This window comes from Jatropha curcas, chromosome 2 (genome assembly GCF_041381405.1).
Source record: "Jatropha curcas cultivar XTBG-Jc1 chromosome 2, XTBG_Jcur_1.0, whole genome shotgun sequence".
Taxonomy (NCBI): domain Eukaryota; kingdom Viridiplantae; phylum Streptophyta; class Magnoliopsida; order Malpighiales; family Euphorbiaceae; genus Jatropha; species Jatropha curcas.
Window position 1 is genome coordinate 9,987,308 of NC_143152.1, and position 11,774 is coordinate 9,999,081.

General features: G+C 38.2%; 1 protein-coding gene and 1 long non-coding RNA gene across 2 annotated transcripts; both read left to right on the forward strand.

Moving 5' to 3' along the window:
* Positions 1–826: 826 nt before the first annotated feature.
* Positions 827–1,891, forward strand: LOC149498222 (uncharacterized). The gene is made up of 2 exons (XR_016319779.1): positions 827–947; positions 1,681–1,891. It is a non-coding gene; the product is annotated as an uncharacterized LOC149498222 (long non-coding RNA).
* A 484-nt stretch (positions 1,892–2,375) lies between these two features.
* LOC149498223 (uncharacterized) lies at positions 2,376–3,748 on the forward strand. Its single transcript, XM_089717259.1, has 2 exons — positions 2,376–3,604; positions 3,675–3,748. Exons 1-2 carry the CDS (start codon positions 2,395–2,397, stop codon positions 3,746–3,748), a joined length of 1,284 nt encoding a protein of 427 aa, XP_089573385.1. The 5' UTR covers positions 2,376–2,394.
* Positions 3,749–11,774: the final 8,026 nt, after the last annotated feature.

Consider the following 11,774-nt stretch of genomic DNA (forward strand, 5'->3'; position numbering starts at 1 on the left):
GGCGGCAGGCCTCGCCCAGGAAGTGGGGCGGCGGGTGCCGCCCAGGCTGGGCGGCTGCTGCCGCCGTGGCCGGTGTGGACACCGTGCCTCACTCCGGGAGCCTTTTTGGGAGTTTCGGACCTCCGAAAAATATTCCAGGACCTGTTCCGCGATCCTCGCGACATTCCGGACGTTTTAAGTACCATATTGACATATTTTCAGTGAACTTCCGAAATAGCCTCCGGTCCGGCCGGACTGTTTGCAGTCCGGGAAAACAGGCTTTTTGAGCCTCAAAATTTGGGTATTCACACGCGCGCGCTGGGCGGCAGGTCTCGCCCGCGCGGGGCGACAGGCCCTGCCCGCGCTGGGCGTCACGCCTCGCCCGCGCGGGGCGATTGGCCCCGCGCGCGCTGGGCGACTGTCCTCCCCCGCGCTGGGCGGCAGGCCTCGCCCAGGAAGTGGGCGGCGGGTGCCACCCAGGCTAGGCGGCTGCTGCCGCCGTGCCTGGCGGACGGAGTCGCCGTGACCGGCGGCAGGCGCCGCCGTGGCCGGTGTGGACACCGTGCCTCGCTCCGGGAGCCTTTTTGGGAGTTTCGAACCTCCGAAAAATATTCCGGGACCTGTTCCGCGATCCTCGCGACATTCCGGACGTTTTAAGTACCATGTTGACATATTTTCGGTGAACTTCCGAAATAGCCTCTGGTCCGGCCGGACTGTTTGCAGTCCGGGAAAACAGGCTTTCTGAGCCTCAAAATTTGGGTATTCACATGCGCGCGCTGGGCGGCAGGCCTCGCCCGCGCGGGGCGACAGGCCCCGCGCGCGCTGGGCGGCAGGCCTCGTGCTGTGTGTACATTGTGTAGTATGATCTTAATGTGAGTATTAATATCATGCTACAGCTGCTGAGAGAAAGGGAGTTGAGGAGAGGGTGATTACTAGAGGAAAAGGGCTAGGGGAGCCATCTAGTTCAGGTTAGTGTATATTATTCCTTTCCTACTTTTATTTAAACAAAATGAAATTGATTTTGCAAAATATTTTCAATGGATTTGCTTTATGAATTATAACTATATTCATAAGTTTTTAAAGAGGAAAAAGATTATTTTGAAAGCATATGACCGAATGACTTATGTAAATGAATTTTATGATTCTTATACCTTGAAAGAGGAGGATGTTGGCCAATTGATACCTGTAGTATGAGGGGTGGCCGTGATTGAATGTTTTTAGCAGTGGTTGTGAAATGAAATGTTGTCCATTGTGATTTTGATATTATTATATAAATGGACTGGTTTAAAAGTCTTACAGCTGATATAGATATGGTTATTACCCCGAATATCATTTCATTTGTTGAAGTTGATATTACGATCGATTGAACATGGATATCATCACTAGATGATATATGATTGACATGAAATTCTCCCTCCATGTTGAGGTTGTGGATTGCTCCCTCTTCTGTTGAAATCATATCACAGATTGAGGTTGTAGATAGCAGGTCTAGATGTGCACATTAGACACTGATGGCCCTCAGAATTGACTCTATAAAAGCTGTAAAGACGATATTATGAATTGATGATTTAAATGGTATTGATTTATTTTGTTTCTTATTTTCTTTACCATGGTGGATTTATGAATTGTCATTCCTTATTATTTTTATTAGTACACCACTAAGCCATATGCTTAGCGATAGTTGCTTTTGTACTATCGCAGGTAAAGGAAAGGAAAAAGAACCAAGAGAGGATCATTTTTATTTGATGTAGATAGTATGCTACTGATGTAGCTATTGTATATTTGACTTCTTTTGGAATATGTATGATGTATTAAACATTAACAGATCATTTATGTATATTTGAGCAGATTCATGTAAATTATGATTGTATGAATTTGAAAATTTATAGTCTATTAAAGTAATTAATTTCTATTATGTATCTAAGATTTGAACAGGACTCCAATATGTAATTAAATCATCCATGGACTTATGGGTTATAGAACCATTTTATTTTATGTTTTTTTTTATAATATGTTTAAGAAATTATATTGAGATTAATATCTACCGAAAGAAGTTATATATATTTAATAACTAAATTATTTTGCTACAAGATATAAAAATGAAGGAATTAAAAGGATTAAGTCCCTTGTAGTATACTTAGTAAGCATTTATAAGAATTAAGTGCTTATTAATTATATTACGGGCGACATGCCATGTCTTACAGTAGGGTAAGGTGTGACATGTTTATTTTGGTATCAGAGCAGTTTTAATTGCATATTGGATCATATTTTTACTGCATATAAATGTGTGAAATGTAATCTGCTCAAATATGACATGCCTGTTAATTGTTGGATATCTACATCATACAATATTCTAATACGATGCATGGTTTTCTGTGATAATATACAGAGAGCGTGTTATTTTTGATCGATAGTATGGAGGGTGTTAGTCGGGGAGATAATTTTAATCCGCTTGAGGAGCAGTCTGAAGCGAGACAGGAAGAGCGTGGTAATGCTCCCGAGCATGCTGATGTCCCTGTTGCACCAGCTGCTGACCCTATAGCCCAGCAGATGGCTGCGTTATTGAGACAAATGGCGGGTAACTTACAGCAACAGCAGCAGCCAGTTAGACAGTATGATAAGTTGGTTAAGTATGGGGCCACAGAGTTTTCAGGCACCACTGACCCGATGGTAGCTGAGCAGTGGCTAGAGAGGATTGATAGGGTTTTCCTAAAACTCCAGTGTGATGATGCTCAGAAGTACGATTATGCAGTCTCTTTACTTCAGGAAGATGCATATGAGTGGTGGAAGACAGTTCTTAGGAGCAGAGTGCAACCACCAGTTCTGACTTGGACAGACTTCCTGAGGGAGTTTAAGAAAAAGTATGTTCCATCTAGCTATGTGGATGCTAGAATAGAGGAGTTTCTGCAGCTCAAACAGGATCATAGGACTGTAGTTGAGTATGAGAGGGAGTTTACTCGGTTGAGTTATTATGCTGGGAGGATGTTAGTTACAGGTAGGGACAGGTGCAAGAGATTTGAACAGGGATTGAAGCCCAGTATTAAGAGCCATGTGATCGGCTTTGAACATGAGAATTTTTCTGCATTGGTATCACAAGCTCTGAATCAAGAGAAGGTTGATCAAGAAAAGGCTACAGAGGAGAAGAGTGTCAGGAGGACTTTCCCAGTGGCTAGTAGCTCTAGTAATAAAAAGAGGAGATTCTTCAATCCATTTCCTCCTAGATCTAGCAGTGTGAGGCCACAGAGCCAGAGACAGTTCAGACCACCATTGCCACCTCCACGAGCTCCTCCAGTTACTCGTAGTTGTGTTCATTGTGGTAGATATCATGGCGGAGTGTGTAAGTTGACCACAGGAGCATGTTTTAACTGTGGTGAGGTTGGACACTTTGTGAGGGATTGCCCTAAACCGAGAACGACTACGGCATATACAGCCACAGGGGGATCGATTCAAAGACCAGCTGCTAGTTATGGCTCTTCTCAGTCTTCAGGCAGAGGTAGGGGCAGCGGTAGAGGTAGCATGTCGGGTAGTCAGGGGACAGTGAATCAACCAGAGCCTATTGGTGTGCCAGCTAGAGTTTATGCTATGAGGCAGAGGCAGGATGCTGATGCAGCTGATGTGGTGACTGGTATATTTCCTTTATTTAATCATGATGTTTATGTGTTATTTGATCCTGGATCATCTCACTCTTATATTAGTGCTGGGATTTCTTGCTATGCATCTGTTCCTTGTTTGCGATTGGGGTATGATGTGCTTGTATCGAGTCCATTAGGACAGGAGGTTATTGTTAACAAATTATATCCTGATTGCCCACTCATAATCCAAGATCATGTATTCCCTTCTGATTTAGTTGAGATGCCTTTCGGAGATTTTGATGTTATTTTGGGCATGGATTGGTTAAAAAAATATCAAGCAGTGGTTGATTGTGACCTTAAGAAGATACTATTTAAACTGCCAGAATATATTGATGTGGTGATACAGGGTGAGAGACAGATACTTCCTTCATCTGTGATAACTGCAGCTTTAGCTCAGAAATTGATCCGTCATGGGTGTGAGGCATACCTAGCTCACATTGTGGACACAAGGGTAGGTACTCCTAGTCTTAAGGACATTCCTACAGTGTGTGACTTTCCAGATGTTTTTCCAGAAGAATTACCAGGATTGCCGCCAGAAAGGGAAGTTGAATTCGAGATTGAGGTTATGACAGGGACTCAACCGATCTCCATTACTCCTTACAGGATGGCTCCTGCTGAATTAAAAGAATTGAAAGCACAATTACAAGAATTGCTTGATAAGGGGTTTATTCGTCCTAGTGTGTCACCATGGGGAGCTCCAGTGCTATTTGTAAAGAAGAAAGACGGCGGTTTACGGTTGTGCATCGATTACCGTCAGTTGAATAAGGTCACAGTCAAGAATAAGTATCCTTTGCCAAGGATTGATGACCTCTTTGATCAGCTTCAAGGTGCTTCTGTATTCTCTAAGATAGATTTGAGATCAGGGTATTATCAACTCAGGGTTAAAGAGCAGAGTATTCCTAAGACGGCATTCAGGACTCGCTATGGCCATTATGAGTTTCTAGTTATGCCATTCGGATTAACTAATGCTCCAGCAGCATTCATGGCTTTGATGAACACGATCTTCAGACCTTACCTTGACCAATTTGTTGTGGTTTTTATTGATGACATTCTGGTATATTCCAAAGATATAGAAGAGCATGATAAGCACCTAAGAATCATTTTTCAAACTCTTCGAGAAAAACAACTTTATGCTAAGTTTTCTAAATGTGAATTCTGGTTAGCACAAGTTGCTTTTCTTGGTCATATTGTATCTGCAGAGGGTATTGCAGTGGATCCTGGTAAGATTGAGGCTATTTCCAGTTGGAAGCCACCAAAGAATGTTTCCGAGATTCGTAGTTTCTTGGGTTTGGCTGGCTATTATCGCAAGTTTGTTAAGGGATTTTCTATCATTGCTTTGCCCTTAACTCAACTATTGCGGAAGAACGTTAGGTTTGAATGGACAGATAGATGTCAGGAGAGCTTTGATAAGCTGAAGAAGTGCTTGACTGAAGTGCCAGTTTTGACTTTACCTATTCCAGGTAAAGAGTTTACTGTTTATAGTGATGCTTCTCATAATGGCTTAGGTTGTGTGTTGATGCATGATAGAAATGTTATTGCTTACGCATCACGCCAACTTAAACCACATGAGAGGAATTATCCTACACATGATTTGGAACTTGCAGCCATTGTATTTGCATTGAAGATATGGAGACATTATCTTTATGGTGAGAAATGCTATATCTTCACAGATCATAAAAGTTTAAAGTATCTGGGTACTCAAAGGGAGTTGAATTTGCGACAGAGACGATGGCTTGAGTTGATAAAAGATTATGACTGTATTATCGATTATCAGCCAGGGAAAGCTAATGTGGTAGCAGATGCATTGAGCCGTAAGATTATTGCTAACCTCAGGACGACAGCGTTATCTCTAGTCCATGATCTACGGTCTATTAATGCTAAGTTTGAGAAGATTTCTGACAATTGGGTGTTAGCTAATCTTCAGGTGAAGCCTTTATTGATTGATCAGATTCGAACAGCAATATTGACGGATGATGACTATCAAAAGATTCTTTCAGAGGCACAAGATGATAAACGACCAGATTTTTCTGTCAGTAGAGATGGGTTATTACTATTTCGGGACCGGTTATATGTTCCGTCAGATTTAGATTTGAGACATCTCATCTTGAAGGAAGCACATGATTCTCCAGTTTCTATGCATCCGGGCGGGACCAAGATGTATAGGGATTTGAAGAGGAACTATTGGTGGATTGGTATGAAGAAAGATATTGCTGAATTTGTAGCTAAATGCCTAACGTGTCAACAAGTCAAGGCAGAACATCAAGTACCAGCAGGATTACATCATCCACTTCAGATTCCAGAATGGAAATGGGAAAGAGTGACTATGGATTTTCTAATGGGACTTCCACTTACCCAGAAGAAACATGATGCAGTTTGGGTTATTGTGGATAGATTGACGAAGAGTGCTCATTTCCTACCTGTAAGATCAGACTATAGTTTAGAGAAGTTGGCAGAAATGTATATTGGTGAAATAGTTAGACTACATGGAGTGCCAGTATCCATTGTTTCTGATAGAGATCCAAGATTCACATCTAGATTTTGGGCTAGTTTACAGAAATCCCTGGGCACTAGATTGAATTTTAGTACTGCATTCCATCCTCAGACAGATGGTCAATCTGAGAGGATTATTCAAATATTGGAGGATATGCTTCGAGCTTGTGTTCTTGAGTTTGAAGGTAGTTGGGATAACTATTTGCCTTTGATAGAATTTGCTTATAATAACAGTTACCAGACCAGTATCGGAATGCCTCCATATGAAGCTTTATATGGTAGAAAATGTAGGACACCTCTATGTTGGGATGAAGTTGGTGAAAGGCAATTACTAGGTCCTGAAATTATTCAACAAACAGAAGAAAATATCAAAGTAATTAAAGAAAGATTGAAGGCGGCGACAGATCGACAAAAGTCATATGTGGATCTAAAGAGAAGAGATATAGAGTATAAGGTGGGTGATAAAGTATTCCTTAAGGTTTCCCCTTGGAAGCGTGTTATGAGATTTGGTAGAAAGGGAAAATTAAGTCCTCGTTTCATAGGACCTTATGAAATACTTGAGAGGATTGGTCCATTGGCATATAGGTTAGCCTTACCACCAGACCTCGATAAGATTCATAATGTTTTCCATGTTTCTATGCTTCGGCGATATAGATCGGACCCTTCACATATATTGCCTTTAGAATCAATTGAAGTTAATCGAGACGTCACATATGATGAAGAACCAGTGGCTATCCTAGCTAAGGAAATTAAGCAACTTCGGAATAAACAGATTCCCCTAGTTAAGGTGTTATGGCGAAGCCACTCTAGAGAAGAGGCTACTTGGGAACGTGAAGAAGATATGAGAAGACAACATCCACAATTATTCAGAGATCTATAACAGGTAAAATTTCGAGACGAAATTTCTTTAAGGAGGGAAGAGTTGTAATATCCTCAATTTTGTAGTTCTTTCTATTTTAGCTTTTTCGATGAATTCGGTTATCCGAATAAAAGGAAAACTTAAAATAATGGGAAACACTATAGATTGAGGATATTAATATTAATTAAATGAAACATTAATTGATCTTTACAAATCCATGTGAAAGCTTAAAGGAAATCAAAAATGAGTTGAAAGATGAATGACTTCTCGGTAAAGCACGATTTTACCTGAAAAGCCTGAAAAACGGTAATTTCCGTACGATTTTTACCAAGTGGAGTTTAGAATATTAAATACACTTGGTTTATACCTAATAGGACTAAAGTAAAATGATTAAAAAGATTAGAGTGCCAAAGGATGAAGGGAAAACAAAAGGGAGGATTATAGTGCAATTTGCATTTAAAGGACATGGAAGGAATTTTTAATAAAGTTTATTATATAATTTTTATGAAGAAGTGAAGAGAAGCACGACACTTACCACCCATTTTGCAGTTCAGGTCGTTCAAGAAGAGAGGAGGAGGGTTTTGAGTCAAAACCAAGCAAAAAGAAGGTGAAAATCAAAGAATTTTCAAGTAATTCTTAAGAAAAGGTTAGTTATTTTCACTTCCTCCTTCATTTCTATGGATTACTTTTTGAATTCCATGAACTTTGAAGTGAGGTGCTTGTTTGTGTAATCTGATTTGGTGAAGATGAAGTGATGAGAAGTGATTTTAAGGTGATTTAAGATGATTGAAAGTAGTTATGCATGAATTCAAAGTCTAAGTTGCATAAGTCACCAAGATGGATGATTTTGAGTTTGTTCTTGATATGCCATGAACTAGGAATTCTGATATTCTTATATTATGATGTTATGTAAGTAATAGAAGAGTTGGATTGCATGAATTTGTGCTGGAAGTGAGGTGAGAATGCTTAAACATATATAAATTATTGTTGGACATGTTACAGTTGGGCTGCCTGAAATTCAGCTTCTGTAATTGACCTATTTGACTAAGCAAATGAACTCCAAAATTTATGAAATTTGATATGGAGATAGGCTGAGATGTTGGGTAGGTCGTGTTAAAATTTAAAGGCCGTTGGATAAAAGGAAATGGAGTTATAAGTAAATCAATTCAGGCTGCTCAGCATGAGAAAAACTGAACTTCAGATTCTATAATTATGTCATTTAAAAATGCAAATGAGCTTTAAAAATTATGATATTTTCCAGAACAGTACCCTAAGATGTTTGGAACATGCTGTCAAAATTTCAGGGCAATTGAATATGGGGAATTCAAGATATAGTCAACGCAATGCCAGCTACTCAAATGCTGAAATTCTGCATTTCATAAACCTTGAACGAATTTAGCATGCTATTCACTTCTATTGTTTTCATTGTTAGTATTTTGTGTCTAGGATGTGGTTAAGTGTTGGATATGAAGTGTTTCATGCTTAAACTCAGATCATATAACACTTGGACAAGTATAGTGAAAATGAAAGAAAAAGCATGAGACTACATTCTAATGCTTAATTTACATTCTTATAAAAGTGCATGTGTGTACATTGTGTAGTATGATCTTAATGTGAGTATTAATATCATGCTACAGCTGTTGAGAGAAAGGGAGTTGAGGAGAGGGTGATTACTAGAGGAAAAGGGCTAGGGGAGCCATCTAGTTCAGGTTAGTCACTACAAAAAAAACTTCAAATTGCGACCGATTTTTGCGACCGACAAAAGTCGGTCGCAATATGGATACCAATTTGCGACTGATTGGTAAACAGTCGCAGATTTTAGCGCGGAAAACTCGCGCGAGATTGCCTTTCAGTTTGCGACTGAATTACTGCGCATTTGCGACCGATTTTGAGACCGCTTTGCGACCAACTTTGTTTCTGTCGCAAAAATGGGCGCCTCAAAAAAAGGGACACAATCTGAGACCGAAATGAGATAAAATTGCGACCGATTTTTTGCGACCGCATATTTCAGTCTCAGATCGGTCGCAATTTTGGCGCATATTAAAACGACGTCGGACAATTAAAATTTGCGACCGATTTAAATGACATTTGCGACCGATTAGTCGGTCGCAAATATTAGGGCTTTAAACGCGCCCTCTTCTTTTCCTTTTTTCTTCTTTCTCTCTTCTCCTTCTCCTCTCCTCTCTTCTCCTCCGTCCGCAGCGCGCCTCCAGCCCTCCTGAGAACGCTCCAGCCACTGTGACGCCGCCACCGACGCTCCAGTCACTCCTCTACGGCGTTCGCCACCGTTTGGACAGCATTTGAGGTAAGCCGGTGACCATTTTATTTTTTTCCAATTTTTTTTTTTTTTTTTTTTTGCGATTTTTGTGTTTTTTTTCAATTTATTATTATTGTTACTGTTATTACTGTTAATATTATTAATATTGTTAATATTGTTAATGTTGTTACTGTTATTATTTTTTTCGAAATTTTTTTTTTGCGATTTTTGTGTTTTTTTTCAATTTATTATTATTGTTACTGTTATTATTGTTAATATTATTAATATTGTTAATATTGTTAATGTTGTTACTGTTATTATTTTTCAATTTATTATTATTGTTAATATTATTATTTCGATTTATTATTATTGTTACTGTGACTGTTTATTATAATTAATAACATTAATCAAATAATGGATTTATAATAATAAGATTAACTAATAAAATAAAATATAATTTCATTTCATTAAGATTAATTGCATTATCATTAAATCTTTATATATGTCCTGTAATTATAAAAAAAATTAATAAGGATTTGAATTGAATATATGAGAATTTCAAAATGAAAAAAAATAAATAATTATGTCAGTTGAATTAAAATAATTTAATTACAATAATAAATATTTCAATTTATTTGGCAGAAAAATGATCATATTTAAGTAATGATCATATAATATCATCTTTTGTTATTTAATGAAAACATATAAGTAAATTATTTAAATTAAAAAATACAAATTTAAATCGGCATTCATTTAAATTTATTAAAAATATATATATAATTATATCAATAATTATACATGAATAATTTATCTATGAAATTAGAATAAACCATCAATAATAGAGGGATGGAGTTGGTAAAAAATCATACGTACAAAGATTCCAAATAACATTAAAAAAGAATTCTTTAAAATATTTAAATAAAATTAATTAATTATAGAAATATAAAATTATAGTAATAAACAAACAACAAAAGATTCCCAAACGTAATTGGTTACCTGGATGAGGAAAGTATTGATTTTTGGGGGATTCTATTAGCATATTTACATCAATATGATAAATATTTTTTATTATTAATTTTTAATAATTGTTAAATTATGAAATAATGTGGCACCAACTCATATTTAATAATTATGTCACTTTCAGAAATTATTTCGCAAGTCTAACCATCTTACGTCAAATATAAGATAAAAATACGTTGAACACAACAAATATATATATAATTTATTTGTCATTCTCACAACGATCGTAATACCTTTGTCGACAGACGTGCGCTGAGCGTCAATGTAAGTAACAATGAATAATATTTACATTTACCCTCTAATCATTGCGAAGATGTACAAAGTTCAATATAATAAAGCTTGCAATTGCATTGATTAATTAATTTTTTATTTTCAGGAGAACTATACTACAGTTCGGGAGCGTATTGTTACTTCTCAGACCGATGAATCCGAAGCTGAGTCAAGAATTGACGAGGTAGCGCTTTATCTCGAGGCTGTAGGGGGCGAGAAGAAGAGGAAGGTATACGGCATCGGGTCTCAGGCATCACAGTTTTACACTAGCTCAGCAGCTCAAGCTTCTACAGCCAGCGCAGCACCGCAGCCGGAGCACACTGGCTCGCACTATGATGATGATATACGGGCTCAGCTTGCTGATCAGCAAAGACAGATTGCAGAGCTTAGAGCGCATGTGCTGCGGCTGTCCGGTGAGGACCGTGCTGGTACTTCTTCCTCTGATCCTGCGCCTGCTACAGACCGACATGTTTCGACGTCTCAGCAGCAGCCACTATCGGCTCCTGATCCCGATGCTGCAGGCGATACCTTGCTCACCCCTCCTGGCGCTACATCACATCCAGCAGGTACTCCTCCCGGCGGTCCGACATCGGATCCTGCAGATGAGCAGCAGCATATATAGATTTGATTTCCGACCTTTTATTTTTTCATTTGTATTTTCATTTTTTAATTTGTTCAGAACAATAAAAATAACATTTTTATAATGTTCTTGAATTGCGTGTGTGTATATATGCATTTATGTCAACTTTCACAGGTGTAGAAAAATTTTGGTTTCAAAATAATATTTAATTTTTTTTATTCCCTTTTTCATTTTTGCGACCGATTTGCGACCGATTTGATACCAAAAAAAAAATTTTTGAATTTATAAATTGAGACCGATTTGCGACCGATTTTAAAAAATTGCGACCGATATTCTGCGACCAAAGTTGCGACTGAATTTCCAATTAAACCACGACCAAAATTTGCGACCGCTTTTTCAATTTTGCGACCGAATTATCGGTCTCTAATTTGCGACCGATTTTCTCATCGGTCGCAATTGACATTTGCGACCAGTGATTTTGCGACCGACGTTTGTCGGTCGCAAATCGGTCGCAAAGTATAAATAGCGACCGATTTTTGCCATTTTGCGACCGATTTGTCGGTCGCAAAATGGCGTTTTTTTTGTAGTGAGTGTATATTATTCCTTTCCTACTTTTATTTAAACAAAATGAAATTGATTTTGCAAAATATTTTCAATGGATTTGCTTTATGAATTATAACTATATTC